Source organism: Chiloscyllium plagiosum, chromosome 27, assembly GCF_004010195.1.
Source record: "Chiloscyllium plagiosum isolate BGI_BamShark_2017 chromosome 27, ASM401019v2, whole genome shotgun sequence".
Taxonomy (NCBI): domain Eukaryota; kingdom Metazoa; phylum Chordata; class Chondrichthyes; order Orectolobiformes; family Hemiscylliidae; genus Chiloscyllium; species Chiloscyllium plagiosum.
In genome coordinates, this window is record NC_057736.1 from 42501504 (window position 1) to 42524164 (window position 22661).

Here is a 22661-nt window from a genome sequence, read left to right on the forward strand (position 1 = left end):
TGTAATGTAAGAAGTAGGGCAGCCAATTCATATGCAGCAAATTCCCCCACAAAAATACTTGGGAAATGACAAATTACACCAAGTCAATGATGTCAGCTGAGAGATAAATAGGACACAACACCACAATAAATAGGCCACAATGCCAAGGGATCGTTCTCATTTACCTGAGAAAGTGGATGGGCCCTCAGTTTGATATCTCGCTCAAACAGAGAGTCGGGAGTGGCAAATCATGAGGGGTACCTGGCATGATTCCCTGCCCTGTGCTTGGCAGACCCTGATGGTGCCACAGGAAGGTCAGGCCCTTAAGGATGTGTGCCTGGCCACTTCCCCCAGTCAAATAGACACAGGTTTTAAATCCTGCACTTCCCGCCCCCCCCACAGCAGAGGCAAGTGGGTGAGAAAGATCAGCTGAGTAAAGGCCAGCTACTCTGAAGCCTGAGACTCAGAGTACCGCCTGAGGGAAAATGAGAGGAGAGTGACTGTAAAAAGCAATAACATACATCAGGGGTCTCCAGGGGCAGAACAGATAGAGAGACTCAGTTCACTAGACTGATTCCGGAGTTGAGGGGATTGGCTTATGAGGAGAAACTGAGTAGACTGGGATTATATTCATTGGAATTTAGAGGAATGAGGAGGGATCATACAGAAACATATAAAATTATGAAGAGAATAAGTAAGACAGAAGTAGAGAGGATGTTTCCACTGGCGGGTGAAGCGAGGTACAAGAGGATAAAGCCTCAAGATTAGAAGGAGCGGATTGAGGACTGAATTGAGAAGGAACTTCTTCACCCAGAGGGTTGTTAATTTATGGAATTCCCTGCCCAGGGAAGTAGTTGTCACTACTTTAGTTAACATTTTTACAGCTAAGATTGATATTTTTTTGAACAGTGATACAGTGTGATACAGATACATCAGGGGTCTCCAGGGGCAGAACAGATAGAGAGACTCAGTTCACTAGACTGATTCCGGAGTTGAGGGGATTGGCTTATGAGGAGAAACTGAGTGGACTGGGATTATATTCATTGGAATTTAGAGGAATGAGGAGGGATTTTACAGAAACATATAATATTATGAAGAGAATAAATAAGACAGAAGTAGAGAGGATGTTTCCACTGGCGGGTGAAGCGAGGTACAAGAGGGTAAAGCCTCAAGATTAGGGGGAGCGGATTGAGGACTGAATTGAGAAGGAACTTCTTCATCCAGAGGGTTGTTAATTTATGGAATTCCTTGTCCAGTGAAGTAGTTGTCACTACTTTAGTTAACATTTTTTACAGCTAAGATTGATATTTTTTTGAACAGTGATACAGTGTGATACAGTGAGAGGTTGAGTAAGTGAGTCTGAGACCACGAAAAGATCAGCCATGATCTTAGTGAGTGGCGGAACAGGCTCGAAGGGCCGGACGGCCTACTCCTGCTCCTAGTTCTTATGTTCTAAGAGACCTTGTGTAGAGGAGCTACAGACAATTGCCTAACCCAGAGTCACAGATTGGGGGCAACAATTATTCAATTACCTGCAGGGCCTCCCATCAGAGGACCAAGCAATACACCACATTACACTGGCATTGAGTCTCGAAAGCCCCCTGTGTTTGGAAGCTGTATGAAGTGATTTGGTCCATCACAACCCAGCCCAAAGTATTAAACTGACTGTAAACCCACAACAATCTTGAGCAAGGCCATGATTTTATTTGTGATAGGATATGGATGTTACAAAGTGGGAAATGTTCCCTTCTTTGATAAGACAGCTATAAATTCACCAAATAGTTAAAAACAACAGAAAATAAAGGGTGGCTGAGGAACAAATATTACTGTTAATTCGATGTCCACATCGGCTACCATCTTGAACCATCTTCATGATGCACTGTAGAAATTCACCAAGGCTCTTTCAAGACCACTTGACAAACTGACAATCACTTTCATCTTAAAGGATAAGGGCAGCAGATACAAGGACACACCACCATCTGCAAGTTCCATCCTAACTTGGAAATATATCATTGAGTCATACAGCACGGAAACAGACCCTTCGGTCCAACCCATCCATGCTGACCAAGTTTCCCAAACTAAGCTAGTTCCACTTGCCTGCATTTAGCCCATGTCCCTATAAACCTTTCCTATACATGTACCTGTCCAAATATGTTTAAATGTTGCAATTGTACAATCACTCCCTCTGGCAGTTCATTCTACACATGAACCACTCTCTATGTGGAAAAGTTGCCTTTTATGTCATTGGGTCAGGATCCTACCAGTATGCCTTCAGTAAATTAGCTAACGTGGTCCTGGAAAGCAGTTCACACCTTAACCCTGGCAATTAGAGTCATAGAGGTATACAGCACGGAAATAGACTCTTTGGTCCAACTTGTCCATGCCAACCAAATAATTCTAAATTAATCCAGTCCAATTTGCAGCATTTGGTCCATATCCTTCTAACCCTTCCTAATCATGTACCCATCCAGGTGCCTTTTAAAATGTTGTCATTGTACCAGTTTCCACGACTTCCTATGGCAGCTCATTCCGTTAACGTACCACCCTCTATGTGAAAAAGTTGCCCCTTAGCTCCCTTTTATGTCTTTCCCCTCTCACCCTAAACCTATGCCCTCTAGTTCTGGACTCTTCACCCCAGGGAAAAGACTTTGTCTATTTACCCTATCCATGCCCCTCATGATCTTACAAACCTCTATGAGGTCACCCCTCAGCCTCTGACACTCCAGGGAAATTAGCCCCAGCCCATACAGCCTCTCCCTATAGCTCAAACCCTCCAATCCTGGTAACACTCCTGCACATGTTTTCTGAATCATTTCAAATTTTACAACATCTTTCCTTTAGCAGGGAGACCAGGAATGAATGCAGTATTCCAATAGTGGCCTAACCAATGTCAATGTACAGCTGCAACATAACATCCCAACTCCTACACTCAATGCTTTGACCGATGACGGCAAATGTACCAAACACCTTCTTCACTTCCTTGTTTACCTGTGACTCCGCCTTCAAGGAACTATGAACCTGAGAAGGGCAATAAATGCTGGCTCAGAAAGACCACATCCCATGAATGATTAAAAGCACTCACTGAACTTCCTCCCTTCCTCTCTGTCCTCACACATTGTGGTATATGAGGAAAATATATTCTGTTCCATTAGTTAGTTTGGCAACCAGAGACTGGAGCTGGAGGGTCGGCGCTCAGTATCAGAGAGGGCTGAGACAATCTCACTCTGACCATATCGGAAGGAGTTACAGGCGATGCTCAGTTCACTTGGCTGCCGTATTAGTCAACCAGTCCTGAAATAGGCCTTGAACCCAGAGGTTTCACCTTGGAGGTGGGAATTCCATCATCAGTGCCACCTGACACCCGCTATACCGAACCTCCAAGCGCTTAAAAACAAAACTGAGAAAGCTGGCCCTCCCAGGTCAAAGTAAAAACAACATAACTGCAGATGCTGTAAATCTTGAATTAAAAATGGAAAATGCTGGAAATACTCAGCAGCATCTGTTCGGAGAAACAGATGGATGAGCTCTTGTCTGTCCATCCCAGTTCTGTGTGGTTTTGTGAGGAATGAGAGTTTTCCTACCCGTGCCTGGGCTTCTAGAACATTCTGGACCACAGTTTCACAGTCCTCAGTCAGGATTTTGAACAGTGCATCCCTGCGCTCACTGTCTTTCTTCAGTAGGAACAATCCAGCATTTTCTTCCGGAGAGGATGGGGCACTGAAGTCATCCACTTGTTCCTCAAGCACACTGGGGGGAGGAAGACATGAAGACCAGTGAAAATGCTCTCAGCAAACACTGAGTGACCTCACATTTAATGGTGTAAAAGCTAGAAACAACAACACTCTAGCGTTGGGATCTGAAATTCTATCTCCGAGGCAGCAACGGGAGCTGTGGCCCAGTTAGGGCTCACTGAGGGCTCCTGACGATTCTCAAACCTCAAAGGATGGCACGGTGGTTCAGTAGCTAGCACTGCTGCCTCACAGCACCAGGGACCCGGGTTCAATCCCACCCTCGGGCGACTGTCTGTGTGGAGTTTGCACGTTTCGCATGAGTTTCCTCCCACAGTCCAAAGATGTGCACTCTAGTTGAATGGGCCCATAGTGTGCATGTTAGGTGGATTAGCAATGGGAAATGCAGGTGATAGGGTAGGGACGTGGGTCTGGGTGGGATGCTGGTTGGAGGATTGGAGTGGACTTCATGGGCCAAATGGTCTGCTCCCATGCTGTAGGGGATCTATGAACTGGGGTCACGAGGTGGAAGCTCTGACAGAGGCACCGCTGTGCAATCACAATAAGCAGGAAAGTTCAAGCTCACCTGAGAAACTCCTGTTTTGGTGAGTTGCTTTTAGCAGAGAGACCCGGGATCGAGCAGCTTCGACTCAGGAAGGGGCTGCTGAGTTTAAAGTCCAAGGGCTGCCTGCTCTCACCTCCTTCCTTCAGGTGCCCCAAGGCAGGGACCGAGAGACTGTGATAAAATTCACCTGCATAAAGATATGGACAGGATGATAAATGGAAGGGGATTTTCAAAGCAGTGCAATGCAGCTCGAGAGAGTGGGATAAAGTGATTAGAAACATTGGTCATGGAAACCATGCTGTGATTGTCAAGTTTCTAACGTTTGGCTCAAGGCAGAATGCAGGGCACTGTTAAAAGTTGAGGAGGAGGAGACCTGCATTTATATAGCACCTTTCATCTACACAGATTCTAAATACATCACAATCAATCAGGATCTTCAGAATGGATAGCGATGTACTGCAGTCACTGTCACTCAACTGGGATCTTGAGTTCATGTCACAATACAAGCGAACCCACCATACTATACACTCTCACACACAACCACACTCCCACAAACCCTCTCTCTCACACACAACCACACTCCCACAAACTCTCTCTCTCTCACACACAACCACACTCCCTCCCTGTCTCTCTCTCTCACACACAATCACACTCACACAAACCCTCTCTCTCTCACACACACACACTCCCTGTCTCTCTCTCTCACACACAATCACACTCACACAGGCACAGAAACACATATATAGATCTACGGGGTGCATTTGCATTTGCAGATTTTTATTCGCAGATACATTCTGTTCTCTTCAAAAAGCACACAGTCTGTGGGCAGTCAGTACATGTGACATTTTATAAATTCCTACTTTGGAAACAGAACTAGTCTGACTCAAGATTGGAATACAGACAGACTCTAACCTCACACCTTTAACGCATTGACTAGGCTGAGATGTCACTTTCTTTTATACACTGATAAAATCTTAAATTATCTCAGGGCTGTGACTTGAAAGAAATTCTGGGACCTACATATTAATCAATCAAAACCTGCATCCCCATTCTAAGTGATTAATCTGATTAAGGTTTGCATCAGTTGTATGACACTTTGATCTTTTACTATAAATGCTGTATCCTATGACTCTGCTCCACTAACCAGCTGATGAAGGAGCAGTGCTCCAAAAGCTTGTACTTTCAAATAAACCTGTTGGACCCCGACCTGACGTTGTATGATTTTTAACTTTGTCACTATATGGGCATTCTTGGCAATTAATTTATATCCAGCAAACTCCCACAAGCAGCAGTGAGTAACACCACTATAAACATTTTCCGGGTTTTAGTCAAAGAGAAGACATTGGTTAGAATATGGGGGAATACCATGGTTAGAATGTGGGGGAATACTGTATCTGTTATTTGTATCTGTGCATCTTGCACACTTACCTGAACAAGAAGGAGTGCTTTGGTTTACATTTGATCCAAAATATGGTACAGCACTCCCTTCGTGATGTACTGATGTGTTGGCCTCAGTTTCACATTCAAGCCTCAGAAGTGGGGCTTGGCAGAGCAAGCTTGTAATTCCAAGGTGAAAGTGTGATCACTGAGAAGGTCTGAACTGCACTGCCAATGATTACCAGCAGTGGGTGCTCTCTGATATGACTTGGGTCTTGCAGTCAGACCAATTGTCTTTGGACGTCCAACTTGCTCAATATCACCACCAACAGGCACTTGGTATCACTGCTGCTATGAATAACTCGAAGAAGACCAGTGGGTCGACTTCCATTTAAATAGCACCTTTCACATCCCAAATGCTTCACAGAAAACACGAAGTATTTTGAGAGAATAGTCATCATTGTAAAGTGGGAAAACGTAGCAGGCAATTTATCCACAAGCTCCTACATACAGCACTAAAATAAATAACTGGGTATAATCATTAAAATTGTTTTTTAATTGCTAGCCAGGAGATAACGTTTGGTCAAGGTACCTACAAATGCCTATCAACACTTCTTTGAATAGCAATGTAGGATCTTATGTGCCCATCTGAGAGGAAGATGATCCCTTGGTTTTAATGTCTCATCTGAAAGATGCCACTCCTGACAATGCAGCTCTCCCTCAGTGTAGCCTAGATCCATGTTCAAGTCTCCTGTTTCAGACTCAAACTGGTTTCAAGGGATGGCAGCACTACATCGTAGCTTTGTGTGAGCAAATTAATATTCTCTCTCCCTTGGACTATGCAAGCTTTAATGTCTGAATTATTAGGTATCTAGCATAAGACTCCCATCTTATAGAGGGTGCACTATGTTTGTGTAAGTGAGCAGGAACAATGGGCAGTGGGATGGATTAGCATGGAACACCATTTGCAAACTTAAGGGCTGATTAGAAACTGTAAGCTTCCCTGTCTTGGCCAAGTCTGACTCGTAGCTGGTTTACAGAGAAGGGGACAGATCTGAGTCAGTGCTGATCAAATTAGAGCACCCAGAGCACTGCTCAATCGCCGGGCACTTGCTGCACCTAGACAATGTCAAACTGCCACTGGATATTATCCACAACTAAGGAAATGCCTGAAGTACAGCTGCTGCCTAAACAGGTTTATCGCAAAAGACGAGAACTTAAATTTTTAAAGGTCTCATTGCAAATGATGAATCCTCACGATTGATAGTATATAAACCATAAAACAGACATGATATAGAGCCAAACCATACTCAGTGAAACCGCCTAGTTTTCTCACCATCCCTGGTACCTTGAGGTAATGCCCAGTTTTATGCACTGTATCAATGCACACTTCTCCTGCCACATTCTCAAACCGTCTTCTATTCATTTCTCTATATACCAATTGGTGCTGCACACAAATGATCCTCAACCCTATCCTGCCCAGTTCTATTTCTTCAATCTGATTTACTTGGTTACCCTTTCATTCCATTTATTTTCAGTCCTACCTCATTCTATCCCATTCCTCAGCTTCCAGCACCCGATCAGACTCTGTCACAACTTTCCCTCTTTCCAGTCCTGTATCTTTCTCTTCCTCTCTAGTTTATTCCGAAATAATTCGCTATCCCTTGCTTCCTGCCCCTGTTCAGTCCAACTGCCTCAGTGCAATTCCACTCTTGCTCACTGTCTAACTTATACTTTGTTCTTCATTCAATGATTCACCTCCATTCCATTCCCTCAGCTTTCAATTTGCAATGATTCCAAATCCAAACGATCCCATTCATCCCTATTCACCTGCTTTGGATTCCAATTCTGCAACTTTTCCTCCAGTTCCATTCTGTTGAATGCCTCTGCCTTGTATTAGATATAGTTACAGTCACACAGCACGGAAGCAGACCCTTCGGCCCAACCAGTCCATGCTGACCATAATCCCAAACTGAACTAGTCCCACCTGCCAGTGGTCAGCCCATATCCCAACAAACATTTCTTATCCATGCACTTGTCCAAATGTCTTTTAAATATTGCAACTGTACCCGCACCACCACTTCCACACACTCCTTGTGTAAAAACGTTGGCCCTCATGAATTTTTTAACAACTTTCTCCTCTCATCTTTAAAAATATGCTCCATAGTCCTGAAATCTCTGTTCTAGAGGGAGGACACCTGCCATTCACTTTATCTACATCCCTCATAATTTTATAAACCTCTATCAGGTCACCACTCAACTCCTATACTTCAGTGAAAAAAACCCCAGCCTATCCAACCTCTCCTTATAACCCAAAGCCTCCTTTCCCGGCAACATCCGGCATTCTCTTCTGAACCGTCTCCAGTTTAGTGACATCCTTCTTAAAACGGGGGAACCAGAACTGGAGACAGTATTCCAGAGGAGGCCTCCCAACATCCTGTACAACCTCAACACGATGCAACTACTTTTACACTCAAAGGTCTCAGCAATGAAGGCAAGTGTGGTAAACACCTTTTTAACCAGGAGCAGAAAGTCAGGACTGCAGATGCTGGAGATCAGAGTTTAGAGTGTGGTGCTGGAAAAGCGCAGCAGGTCAGGCAACATCCGAGGAGCAGGAGAATTGGGAATGACGAAGTGCTTACACCCAAAACGTCAATTCTCCTGCTCCTCGGATACTGCCTGACCTGCTGTGCTTTTCCAGCACCACACTCTCGGCCTTCTTAACCCAGCCTGTTCTGATTGCTTGCTGCTCCTACACAATCCAATTCCCCACTGCAGCCTGTCCCAACCCGTTTCCATCAACCCACCACCTCAGCACCCAGCACTGTTCCCATTCTCTCTCATTCCCAGACCTGGCTTTGGAGCGGGTTTCGTTTTCTTCCGGCTCAGGAACGGGTCCTTGAGGAGCTCTGCGGCCGTGGCCCGTTTATCCGGATTGGGTTCAAAGCCGTGAAGGAGGAAAGCCTTCGCCTCCAGGGACATGGACTCTGGGATTTCCGGATGGATTTTAAACATTCCCACCTGCCGGCAAAGAAACAGGCAATCAAACACAAAGCACAAAATTGTCCACGAGAAAAAGTGAAACGGCTGTAACTCAGAAATCATCAATTTATGCGACCAGGCTGCTTGATTTCACATCACGTGCTTTAAAATGGGAGCACTCTGCCAGCTGTACCCGAGGGTGCCCACAAAGGATCCTTGCAATAATACACTTCGCCCACTCTCCATTTTAAATTTAACATTGATCTCGCTCTTTGTGTACATTCTCTGCAGCCATAACTTTGTACTCCTCTGAATGTAGGTTAGCTCGCTGAGCTGGAAGGTTCGTTTTCAGACATTTTGTCACCATACTAGGTAACATCATCAGTGAGCCTCCTGATGAAGCACTAGCGGTAAGGCCAGCTTTCTATTTATGTGTTTAGGTTTCCTTGAGTTGGTGATGCCATTTCCTGTGGTGGCGTCATTTCCTGTGAAGTCATTTTGTGTTCTTTTTCTCAGGGGGTGGTAGATGGTGTCTAACTCGATGTGTTTTTTGATAGAGTTTCAGTTGGAATGCCATACTTCTAGGAATTCTCATGCATGTTGCTGTTTGGCTTGTCCTAGGATGGATCTATTGTCCCAGTCGAAGTGGTGTCCTTCCTCATCTGTATGTAAGGATACTAGTGAGAATGGGTCATGTCTTTTTGTGGCTAGTTGAGGTTCATGTTTCCTGGTGGCTAGTTTTCTGCCTGTTTGTCCAATGTAGTGTTTGTTACAGTTCTTGCAAGGCATTTTGTAAATGACATTGGTTTTGCTGTACAGACCAGGATACATGAACATCAACTAGTCACAAAAAGACATGATCCTCTCTCACTAGTATCCTTACATACAGATGAGGAAGGACACCACTTCGACTGGAACAATATATCCATCCTAGGACGAGCCAAGCAGAGACACGCATGAGAATTTCTGGAAGCACGGCATTCCAAACGGAACACTATCAATAAGCACATTGACTTGGATCCCATTTACCACCCCCTAAGAAAAAGCACACGAAATGACATCACCACAGGAAATGACATCACTAATCCAAGGAAACCTAAACACATAAATAGGAAGTGGGCCATACCACCAGTGCCTCATCCGGAGGCTCACTGATGATGTTACCTAATGTGGTGACAAAGCATCTGAAAACAAACCTTCCAGCTCAGTGAGCAAACCTACATCCAGAACCTCAACCTGAGCTACAAATCTTGTCAAAACTTGATTGCATTCCTCCCTCTGTTCTATTACCCGCATGTACTTTGAATGGTATGATCTGCCTGCACTGCACGCAAAACAAAACTTTTCACTGTATCTGGGTACACGTGACATTAATAAATCAAATCACATGGCCGTTCTCTACTTCAATGGAAATGGTATATGAACCAGGTGAGAAATCTTGCCTGAACGCTAACATTGTGGTTAGTAACCGGCACTGTTAATATATTATAGCTTAAAATGAATCATGCTGGGCGTAACTTGCCATTTCAGATTTTAATTCCTTTTCTCCCTCAGACTTGTGCCCCCTTCTGTCCTGGAACAGTCAGCACCCAATTGGGTACAGACCTACAGAAACCTCTTTCAGGGGTGGGCGGTTCCTGGAGAGGAGCATTAGTGAGTTTTCAGCCAAGGGAGGATGTCAGGCAGGGAAAATGTCTACCTTCAGGGGTCGCAGTGAGAGAGAGAGCCTGGCTTATGTTTTGTTAGCGATCCCAATCTTACCCCATTGCTCAGCCCTAAGCAAAGGATCCTGTGATGACAATAAACATTAGTCAGGGTTGTTACCTTAAACATCGCAGCCTGGGGCTCCCCCAGTTCAAAGAAGGGAGGCTTCCCTGTGGCCATTTCAATTACGGTACAGGCCAAGGACCAGATATCTGCAGGCTTGCCATAACCTCTAGGACCCTTGTCGATGATCTCAGGGGCCATGTACTGAAGGGTACCTGAAGAACACAGAGTCCAAATGCAATGAGGTGAAAGCCTGACAACATCGAAGCTCCACACTGACCCTCACTAACAACAACCCCAATGGCACCAATTCTGAATCGAATGGCCTGTCTTTCTGCTGGTGACCCCACTCTCCCAGGCACGCACCTGTGAATGTTTCCGTGCACGGGTTGATTCCCGCCAGCCTCTTTGACGTCCCAAAATCCGAGATTTTCAGCAATCCGCTGTACGTGTTTATCAACACGTTGTCTCCCTTTGAAGACAGATGACAGTTCAGTGAAGGGTAAATGCAAAGCTTCAGTCCTTACTCTGGTGCTGGTGATGACAGAAGTCACTGAGCGCAAATGACATTTCATTGACCAGCTCTCACCTCACTGCCAGTCACCAGCCCTCTCGTTGGACACCAAGTCTTCATAATCTTTGCTATTCTCATTTCAAACCCTTCCCTGAATGAATGTGGTGATCAATAGGTGATCACTCTGCATGACTCTTGATCAGTAATTGATCCCATGATAGAACCAATAGCACTATGACTGTCAGCTATAGCAGGTTTTCCAAGCCCTAGCTATCTGCTGGTGCCCCATGGGAATGAGTGTGCAGTGTAGGAAGTGGTGAAGAGCAGGAAAACGCATCTCCTGCAGCTGCACAGGAAGAGGCCAGGGCAAGGATTTCTTCAACATGGTGGAGCTGGGGAGCGACACACCGCACAGGGAATTGTCTTCCCAGAAATCAGAGAGTTGAAGGTGTACACCTGTGCTGGGATCGCACAGTACAAGGTAAGGTATGGAGGAAGATGAGGGTGTGAATGCAAAGTCTAAGGAGGTGGATGACAAAGGGAGGGGGAGGGAATGATATGGAAAGAGAACAGAGAAGATAGACAGGAAATGGGACAGGGAAATAGGAACAGGAGCAGGAACAGGAACAGGAACACCGACCCTCTGAAGAGCATCCTATCCAGACCCACATTATCCCCGCTTTTCCCATGGCTAACCCACCTAACGCATACACTATGGGCAATTTAGCATGGCCATTCTACCTAACCTTCATATCTTTGAAGTGTGGGAGGAAACTGGAGCTCCTGGAAGAAACCCAGACAGACACGGGGAGAATGTGCACACTCCGCACAGACAGACGCCTGAGGGGGGAATCGAACCCAGATCCCTGGTACTGTGAGACAGCAGTGCTAACCACTGAGCCACCATGTCACCCTGATCCCCAGGATAAACTCAGGGAATGCTGGAGAAATTCAGCAGCCTCTGTGAGGTGGAATCAGAGTTAACAGTTGATGGTCACTGATGATGACCCTGGAGGCAGGGTCTGGGGCCACTTAGTGCTGGGTGCATCTGTGCAGGTGGTGGCAACTGTGCATTGGCAAGTCCATGGTCTCAGCGACAGGCACTCAGTCCGTCTCCTGGAGCTGGTTCCCTTGTGGTTTTGGGTTGGCAAAGTGGCACTGCAGTCAAATAGAGCTCTCAAGGATCCAGGAGAACAACAGGGGCACTCACTGAGTTGAGAAAGGCCAGGCTGGAGAAATGGAGAGATAAAGGAGTGAGATAGATCGATAGCTAGAGGAAGAGAGAGAGATATGTAAAGAGAGCGAGACAGTTAGAAGAGAGAGATGGAGAAGTGAGTTAGAGAGAGAGAGAGAGAGAGATTGCCCAGAACTTAACTAAGACAAACCTGAACGGCCCATTGCAAAATCTTCGCAAAAAGAAGAAAGTCAAAGGAAAGCTAAACACAGGCACTGAGATTGCAAGGGCCGGGCTGAGGGGAAGTGGGAAATGTGTGCTTTTTAACAAAAATTATAACTGTGGTTCACAGCTAGAGCAAAGCAGCTATTGGATGGGATTTGCTGACCAAAGTGTTGAAGGAAAACCAGCTGGAATTCAGCCCAAGAATGTTCCAAGATTTGAAGGATTTTGTGGGTGGGATTGGTGCCAAGTGTGACAAGAGGACTGTCTATAAATTTGGGAGCTCTATCTCTGCTGGATCTATTCTTTAAAGTGCACATTACTTGGTGAATCTTTTTTTAAACTTATTTCGGTTTTAGTTTGACTGTTGAAGTACATTGTAAAATGGTGAAATATTGTCCCTTTGACTCCTCCTTGAGACTGTTAGTAAATTTGATTTGTTTCTGTTTAATAGTCCCCAAAGAACGATGGCATTAATGATCTATCCAAACCTGGCATTCCCTCCCGCTCATCGCCCACCTCTGAATTCAGACACCCACTCCCTATTGAAGCCTGCCATTCTCATGCTCAATTCCTGACTCCATCCAGTCTCAGTTCTCTCTGGTTGAAATCACGCACTGGGGAAAAGGGTAGGGATTTGGAATGATCCGACTCCACTGGGCAGCTGAAGGTGATACTCTCCGAAGGAAGCCCTCATGAATTGTGGGAAATGAATTGCCGGTCATTCCGAGAGCGCGGGGAATGTCAGTCCACAAGCTCACTCTATCCTCTCAGTCAGACAACTCACCTTTCAGTCTGGAGTCCTGATCACGGGCCTGTACTGAGCTATGGCTGTCTTGGCTTCTCTCCTGACACCAAGTGACCTGTTCTCATTCCCTGACCTATCTCTGGTTGTCTTTCTCAACAGATTGAAGACCATGAAATGTTTATCTTCACCCAAAATCACTTTATTGTTCTGGAAGCTTGTTCTCACTGCCTTCAAGTCCCCCAGTGTTGGGCTTATACCCAACCCTGTTTTGCATGAGAAAGACCAGTACTAACTCAGGTTCACAGAAGGTATGCTTTTACTAACAGAGTGATGAAAGAGATCAGCGGCACAGCCACATCCCCATTACCTTAATGTCCCTGTGCACAATCTGATTGTCGTGCAGGTATTTAAGGCCTTCCAGGATCTGTCGCGTGTAGAAAATGATGGTGGCTTCGTTGTCCTTGAGTGGACCCCACTTGGAGCACAGCAGTGCAGACAGGCTTCCTGGTTACAAAGTGACACACAATCCATCGTTTATGATCATCACGATTAACTTTAAAGACTGTGACAACAAGAACGGGAACAGAGAGTCTGCAGAATAAGGGAAGAATGGCATAGATCTGGCCAAAGATCTCTGGGAGAAAGCCATGTGTTTTAGATTAGACTCGATTCCCTACAGTGTGGAAACAGGCCCTTCGGCCTAACAAATCCACACCGATCCTCCAATCAGTAACACACCCAGACCCATTTCCCTCTGACTAATGCACCTAACACTATGGGCAATTGAGCATGGCCAATTCACCTGGCCTGCACATCTTTTGACTGTGGGAGGAAACCGGAGCACCCGGAGGAAACCCACACAGACACGGGGAGAATGTGCAAACTCCACACAGACAGTCACCTGAGGCTGGAATCAAACCTGGGACCCTGGTGCTGTGAAGCAGCAGTGCTAACCACTGAGCCACTGTGCCGCTTGTATAGGGTATGCATACATACGGAAAAATACTCAGGTGTACACACACACACACACACACACACAGAAAGAACATGCCACATACATACAGAAACTAGCTCACATGGAGATCCACACATACAAATCCACACACACAAAAACACAGATAATCGCTCACAGGATACACAGCACACGCATGTAGCAGCGTAGGAGCATAGGAATTAGAAGCAAGAGTAGGCCAATCGGCCCTTCAAGCTCTGCCACTCAGTACGATCATGGTCAATAATTTTACTCAGCACCAGGCTCCGCGTTTTTACCCCATACCCTTCATCCCCGGGGAGCAGTATCTAACAACTTCTGGAAAACATTTAATGTCTGGCCTCAGCCACTTTCTGGAGCAGAGAATTTCACAAGTTCAACACTATCTGGGTGAAAAAAAATCTCCTTTTCTCATGAGAAATACTCTCACGCCCAGAGTATAGCACTGTGGGCCAAGTGCTGAGAAATGGGCTCAAATTAGTTAGGTGTCGTTGTTTCTGACCAGCACAGGGGCAATGGATGGAAGGGATTTTTTTTTCTGCGCTGTAAATCTAGTTGACTATGACTCATGCTTGCACACACAAGCTGTCTCTGTCACCCAGGGTATTCAGGGGTTTTAATGATGAACATGAGGATTAACGTGTTGATGCAGTCCTGGGACTAAACACTCAAAGTGCCTTGATTGCTGAGGAAGGACAGGAATGATCACTTCAATGTTTTTTGGTTGTAGTTAAACAACCTCCTTTTCAAAACAGTATTACAACAGCTTGATCAGCTTCCTGCAAATCACCTGGAGGTCAATCTGCAAACCACAAAGGATGGGAAGGATAGTCATACTTCAAGATGCATTGGCATTTCAAGATGAAAAATGTTAATGGTTGATTAATGTCACACGTGACCATCCTGGGAGTTGTGTGACACAATGTAAATGGAGCTGTTGACTAATTGGTCTCACAATTAGTTTATAAAGGACCCCGATATGACACCAGGAGAATCTAGTTCCTCCCAAGCATGATAAATTTCCCACATGCCATGCTTCCATTTCCTCTTGTACATTATCCCAAGCTATTCATTTTGGAAAGAAGCAGCTTACCTCCTGGGACCTCCTCCATGAAGATTTTGATGTATCCATCCTGACTAACTGATCCCAAATATTGGACAATATTCCGGTGTTTCAAGCGCTTATGGAGAGCAATTTCTTCATGAAGAGGCTGAGAGTACCTGTTGGGGGGGGGGGGGGAGCAGGAGTGCAATTATTGGGAGGAAAAGGTAAAAGTCACATTTATTATCCATTCCTAATCCCCCTGGAGCAGGTGATGGTGAGTTGTCTACAATTGGGTGGCTTGCACAGCCATTTCAGAGGAATTAAGAGTCAACCACATTGGCTGATGGTTTGGAGTCACATGGATGCCAAACCAGGTCAGATTGGCAGATTTCCTTCCCTGGTGGATATGGACAAATCAGAGGGGTTTTACCCCAATCTGGTATTCCTTTCACTAATTATTTTGTTCCAGATTGTTGCGAAGACACCAGCCCGCTTTCTTTACTGTGGTCAAAAAAACCCCACAGACCACATCAATGTGCAAATGGGGGCTGTGACAAATCACATGGATTTCTCAGTTCCAGCCTCATACACGTCACCACCCACCCATCGTTCCCCCTCTCCCACCCCCATACCACAGACATCAGCGACACTGACAGTCAAATATCATTAAAACTTCAGAAGGGATTGCAATTATTCTCTTTCAAGGCCCTAGATTTGAAATTCCTCAAAGTCACTTTGTCACAGACTGCCTCAATGTCCTGCTGACTCATTGGTAGATTTCTCTGCCTCCCAATAGGATCTGTACTCCCCTGGGTAGTGGAAATTGCATCTAGTTACTGGTACAATGTCAAATTTCCACAGACAGCTGGTTTCACCAAGCTAATACCGCCCCTGGTTTTTCTGAGCTCTAATCTTGCTCAGCTGCACCAAGCAAATTCTTCTTGTGGGTTCCTTTCAATCCACTCTCTGCTGCACTGAACTGATAGGGATTTACTGGCTTCTTCTGAGCACTCCCACCCCAATAGTTAACTTTGTGTATCGCCTCCCAGGATGTTTCCTGAGTCCTAAACACACTGAGTCAGATGGCCTTTCAGGCAGTACAGAAAACAGCAGCATGGAACTTCTTCCTTTGTTCCTCACACTGCAGTGATTTGTAATGAAGTCAGCCAGGTGGACATCAGAGAATATGAGTGCCCTGATTGGGGCTATTAATCTGATCCAATCAGGGAGCCCTGGCTGACAGATATAGACAGGACTGGCCTATGGCAATATTAGTCTGAAAACGCCCGATCTCGTCTGATCTCGGAAGCTAAGGATACTCAGGCCTGGTTAGTACTTGGATGGGAGACCGCCTGGGAATACCAGGTGCAGTAGGCTATGGTGGAATTTGAATAAAGATTTGTGCACTTTGTAAAAAAAAAAGAAAAAAAACAAAATAAAAAAAAATGGACAGGACTGTCAGAGGCTCTACTCACTCTGAGAGCTAGCTCTAAGGGAGCTGGATCAGAGCCAAGGACTCTGTACTTGTAAGTAAAGGATATCTTGGTGATAGAATACCGGCCTGAGGGGAGTTACTTCACTAACTGTCTGTGAACAATAAATGCCCTTCAATGACCCTTGGATTATTGAAAACTTTGCAACAAGCTCTGCTTCCATGGGTCGGCAAAATCGAATGCAACCAGTATCAAGATCACCAAATGTTGCCATTTTCATGACTTGCTAGTTTACAAAACACCACTCCTTAATATCTTTAATATCTGGAAATCTACCAATGCTGGTCTTGAATATATTTAATGACTGGGTCTCACCAATCCTTTATTTTCAATTGTCAATGTTTGCTCAAAGGCACCTTTGACAAGAAGTTTGAGATGTATTTTTATATTAAAATGCGAGTGAAGTATGTGGTGTTGAAAGTGTTTGACCATCCATGTCATAGTCAGTAGCTCCAATTATTACCTGTTGTCCCTTTCTGGAATCTCTTTGATGGCAATGCGGACTTGATTGTTCATGTCCCGTCCAGCGTACACAATCCCATATGTTCCCTTCCCCAGAATCAGCCTTTCTCCGTTTTCAGTGTATTCATACTTGTACTGTACAGTCCGAAAAGGAAGAAAGATAAGCTGTTACATAACAAGCAACTAAGGGACACAGCTGTAGAATAAGGGGACAGTTCGTTAAAACTGAGATGCAAAGGGATTTCTTTGTCCAGAGGGTAGTGAATGTTTGGAATTTTATATCCCACAGAGGGCTAAAGGGATTGAATGGATTTGGGAACAGGACGGTCAGCCATGTCTGTTTGAATAGCCAAATGGCCTACTCCTGCTCCTTATCACAGAATCCCTACAGTGTGGGAACAGGCCATTTGGCCCAACAAGTCCACATCAACCTTCCAAAGAGTAACCCACCCAGACCCATTCTCCTACCCTATTACTCTACATTTACCCCTGACTAATACACCTAACCTACACATCCCTGAACACTACGGGCAATTTAGCATGGCCAATTCACCTGACCTGCATGTCATTGGATTGTGGGAGGAAACCGGAGCACCCGGATGAAACACATGCAGACACAGGGAGAATGTGCAAACTCCACACATGGCTGGAATCGAATCCAGGTCCCTGGCACTGTGAGGCAGCAGTGCTAACCACTGAGCCCCTATGTTTCTATGTTTTCTATGCCATGGAGGCTAGATCGCTACCAGAGGAAGCTGATAGATTCTTGAAGTATCAAGGAGTTAAGGTTTTGAGGAACCGAGCACAAAAACGGGTTGAGGCCTGGGCGTAAGTCCACAAGGAATAGGAACAAGCGAAGGCCGTTTGGCCCCTTGAACCTGCTACATCATTCCTGAGGATCATGGTTGATCTGACATCCCTCACATCCACATGCCTGCCTTTTCCCAGTAACGTTTCACTTCCTTAAGGAGAAAGCAGAAGCCTAGGACTAATGGCACTGAATTAGTAAAACCATCATCATGGGTTCAAATTCCACCAGGCTGTTTGTGGAATTTAAATTCAATCAATTAAGTAAAAGTAAACCTGCAATGAAAGCGAATCTTCGTGTCGGACCATCACTGGCATCAAAATCCATCTGGTTCAGTAATGTCCTTCAGGGAGGAAAATCTGCATCTTTACCTGGGCTGGGCCTACTGCCCTCACAGGGCAACGAAGAACAGACAACAAATGCTGGTATCGCCAATTAACCCCTCACGTCGTGCAAAAGCAGATTTACTAGTTTCAAAACAACCTTAAAAGCTGTCTCTTGGGCAAAGCTGCTGGTTGTCTGTCCTGACAACCTTTCGTGTGGATCATTGTCAAATTTTGTTTGACAAGTTGAAGAGGCTTGGGACGATTCATTATATCCAGGCGGCTATCAAAATGAATGCTGCTTGTTGTTGATGTGTTGCTCTCATATCAGACTGGTCAGACACTGGAATTGATCTGGCAGCAAGTTACTAAAGTCCTGACAACACAGCAGTTGAGTATGTGTTCACAATGTGTTAAAGTAAAGTAGTCACTCAGTGTGTTACTCACCTCTAATAGCTCCTCTGTCACTCTCAGTGCATCATCAACTTGCAATTGGGATTCCTCAGTGAAAGAATTCAGCAGCTCACAGAACCTGACAAAGAGGAACCCGAAAGGTGTTAGCATTTGAGGAAGGTCACCACTACAAGTAGATAGGGTAGTGAAGAAGGTGTTTCGTATGCTTGCCTTTATTGGTTGGTGCATTGAGTACAGGAGTCAGAAGGTCATGTTGTGGCTGTACAGGACATTGGTTAGGCCACTTCTGGAATACTGCATTCAGTTCTGGTCTCCCTGCTCTAAGAAAGATGTTGTGAAACTTGAAAGGCTGCAGAAGAGATTTACAAGGACGATGCCGAGGTTGGAGGGTTTGAATTATCGGGAGAGGCTGAATAGAATTCATAGAATCCCTATCGTGTGGAAACAGGTCACTCGACCCAACAAATCCACAGTGACCCTCTGAAGAGTAACCCACCCAGATCCATTCTCCTACTATCCTATATTTACCCCTGACTAATGCACTTAACCTACACAACCCTCAATACTATAGGCAATGGATGTAGGTTTTCTTGCTGAGCTGGAAGGTTTGTCTTCAGACATTTCGTCACCATGCTAGGGAACATCATCAGTGAGCCTCCGGTAAAGTATTGGTGGTATGGCCCACTTTTTATTTATGTGTTTAGGTTTCCTTGGGTTGGTGATGTCATTTCCTGTTCTTTTTCTCAGGGGGTGGTAAATGGGATCCAAGTCAATGTGTTTGTTGATAGAGTTCTGGTTGGAAGGCGATGCCTCTAGGAGTTCTCATGCATGTCTCTGTTTGGCTTGTCCTTGGATGGATGTGTGGTCCCAACTGAAGTGGTGTCCTTCCTCATCTGTATGTAAAGATACTAGTGAGAGTGGGTCATTTCATTTTGTGGCCAGTTGATATTCATGTACCCTGGTGGTTAGTTTTCTACCTGTTTGTCCAATATTGTGTTTGTTACAGTCCTTGCAAGGTATTTTGTAAATGACATTAGTTTTGCTTATTGTCTGTATAGGGACTTTCAAGTTCATTAGCTGCTGTTTTAGTGTGTTGGGGGGTTTGTGGGCTACCATGATGCCAAGAGGTCTGAGTAGTCTGGCAGTCATTTCTGAGATATCTTTGATGAAGGGAAGAGTGGCTAGGGTTTTGGACGTGTTTTGTCTGTTTGTTGCTGAGAAAACGGTGGCCTGTGTTCATTGGGTATCTGTTCTTTTTGAATACACTGTATAGGTGATTTTCCTCTGCTCCTCATGTTCTTCTGCTGCAGAGTGTGGTGGCTCATTGAAATAATGTTCTAATGTAACTTTGTTTGTGGGTGTTTGGATGATTGCTTCTGTAGTTCAATATTTGCTCTGTATGTGTTGTTTTCCCGTAGACGCTGGTTTGAAGTTCCCCATTGGCTGCTCACTCTACTGCAACATCTAGGAATGGCAATTTGTTGTTATTTTCCTCCTCTTTAGTGAATTTTATGCCAGTAAGGGTATTATTGATGCTCTTGAAGGTTTCCACTAATTTGTTTCGTTTAGTGATGACAAAGGTGTCATCACATAGAGGATCCAAAGTTTGGGTTGGATGGTTGGCAGAGCTGTTTGTTTGAGTCCCTGCGTTACTGCCTCTGGTAAGAACCCTGACATCAGAGACCCCATGGGTGTTCTGTTGGTTTGTCTGCAGGTTTTGTTGTTGAAGGTGAAGTGGGTGGTAAGGCATAGGCCCACTAGCTTGACGATACTGTCCTTGCTGATGAAGTTGGTGGTGTTTGGTGTATGTGTCTTTGGTTCTTCTAATAGTATAGTCAGTGTTATCTTGGCCAGGTTGATGTTGATGGATGTGAACAGGGTTGTTACATCAAAGGAGACCATTATTTCATTCTCTTCTATCTTGGTGTCTTTGATGGTGTTCAGGAATTCTTGGGTGGAGTGGATGGTGTGGCGTAAGTCTTGTTCTAAGTGTTTTAATCTTTGACGTAGCTCCATGGCCAATCTGTAAGTTGGCGTTCCAGATAGCGGGATTATGGGTCTGAGGGGGGGGCTCCTGGTTTATGAATTATGGGTAATTAGTAGAAGCGTGGTATGTTGGATCTGTCTGGTTTCATTTTTTGGTTTCATTTTCACATCACTGCAGGAAATGAAGTCACTAACCCAAGGAAATCTAAACACATAAATAAAAAGCAGGCCATACCACCAGTGCTTCACCCAGAAGTTCACTGATGATCTTACCTAGTATGGTGACGAAACGTCTGAAAACAAACCTTCTGGCTCAGTAAGCAAAATTGCATCTAGAGCCCCAACCTGAGCTACAAATCTTCTCAAAACTTGCTAACTATGAGCAATTTGGAATGGCCAATTCACCTAACTTGCACATCTTTGGATTATAGGAGGGAACTGGTACATGGGGGAGAATGTGTAAACTCTGTACAGACCTCTGTACCTGAGGCTGAAATCAAACCCAGGACCCTGGCGCTGTGAGGCAGCAGCGCTAACCAGTCTGCCACCATTCTGCCCAAGTCTTTTTAAAACAGAAAGATAGGAGGAGGGCCATTCAGCCCTTCCCGCCTGCTCTGCCATTCATCGTGATCATGGCTGATCGTCCAACTCAATAGCCTAACCCTGCTTTCTCCCCAAAATGTTTGATCCCATTCACCCCAAGTGCTACATCTAGTCGCCCCTTGTTTTGGCATCAACCACTTCACATGGTATTGAATTCATAGAATCCCGAATAAGCTGGGGCTATTTTCTTTGGAGCATCAGAGGCTGAAAGATGACCTTATAGAAGTTTATAAAATCACGAGAACCTTGGTGAGGGTGAATAGAGCTGTATAGCAGGACACAGATGCCAACCAGATATTCAAACTTAATCTAGTCTGATTTGCCAGCATTTGGCCCATTTCTCTCTAAATAGTTCATGCACCCATCTAGATACCTTTTAAATGTTATAATTGTACCAGCCTCCACCACTTCCTCTGGCAGCTCATTCCGTACACGCACCACCCTCTGAGTGAAAAGGTTGCCCCCTTAGGTTCCTTTTAAATCTTTCCCTCTCACCCTAAACCTATGCCCTCTCAATCTGATTCCCCCACCCCAGAAAAAGACTAATCACGCTACCCATGTCCGTCATAATTTTGTAAACCTCTATAAGGTCACCCCTCAGCCTTCGACACTCCAGGGAAAACAACCCCAGCCTGTTCAGCCTCTCCCAGTAGCTCAAATCCTCCAACCCTGGCAACATCCTTGTGAATCTTTTCTGAACCCTTTCAAGATTTACTACATCATTCCTAAAGCAAGGGCACCAGAATTGCACACAGCATTACAAAAGTGGCCAACCGATGTCCTGTATAGCGCAACATGACCTCTCAAATCCTGTACTCAATTCACTGACCAATAAAGGAAAGCATACCAAATGCCTTCTGCACTATCCTCTCTACCTGTGACTCTACTTTCAAGGAGCTAGGAACCTGCACTCTAAGGTCTCATTGTTCAGCTACACTCCCTAGGACCTTACCATGAAGTGTATAAGTCCTGTCCTGATTTGCTTTTCCAAAATGCAGCACCTCACATTTATCTAAATTAAACTCCATTTGCCTCTCCTCAGCCCATTGGCCCATCTGTTCAAGATCCTGTTGTAATCTAAGGTAACCTTCTTTGCTGCCCACTACACCTCCAATTTTGGTGTCATCTGCGAACTTACTAACTATACCTCCTACGTTCACATCCAAATAATTTATATAAATAATGAAAAGCAGTGGACCCAGCATTGATCCTTGTGGTACACTGGCCTCCAGTCTGAAAAACAACTCTCCACCACCATCCTCTGTCTTCTACTTTCGAGCCAGTTCTGTATCCTAATAGTGAGTTCTCCTTGTAGTGCATGTGGTCTAAACTTGCTAACTAGTCTACCATGAGGAACCTCATCAAACACCTTAGCTTAGTCCATATAGATCACATCCACTGCTCTGCCCTCATCAATCCTCTTCTTTAGTTCTTCAAAAAACTCAGTCAAGTTTGTGAGACATGATTTCCCCCGCACAAA

The 22661-nt window shown here is 45.1% G+C and overlaps 1 protein-coding gene and 1 non-coding gene across 3 annotated transcripts in view; one reads left to right on the plus strand and one right to left on the minus strand.

Annotated features, from left to right (window-relative positions):
* Positions 1-22661, minus strand: part of LOC122563748 (mitogen-activated protein kinase kinase kinase 5-like) — a 167369-nt gene that overhangs the window by 26935 nt on the left and 117773 nt on the right. For both annotated transcript variants that reach the window (XM_043717937.1, XM_043717935.1), the window contains 9 exons: positions 18626-18710; positions 17049-17182; positions 15141-15268; positions 13424-13560; positions 10765-10870; positions 10456-10613; positions 8502-8670; positions 4294-4459; positions 3561-3726 (listed from right to left, as the gene is read on the minus strand). In XM_043717937.1, the coding sequence (XP_043573872.1) occupies positions 3561-3726; positions 4294-4459; positions 8502-8670; positions 10456-10613; positions 10765-10870; positions 13424-13560; positions 15141-15268; positions 17049-17182; positions 18626-18710 (1249 nt within the window). The remainder of the gene's footprint in view (positions 1-3560; positions 3727-4293; positions 4460-8501; positions 8671-10455; positions 10614-10764; positions 10871-13423; positions 13561-15140; positions 15269-17048; positions 17183-18625; positions 18711-22661) is intronic.
* LOC122563803 lies at positions 16351-16469 on the plus strand. The gene has a single exon (XR_006315741.1). It is a non-coding gene; the product is annotated as a 5S ribosomal RNA (ribosomal RNA).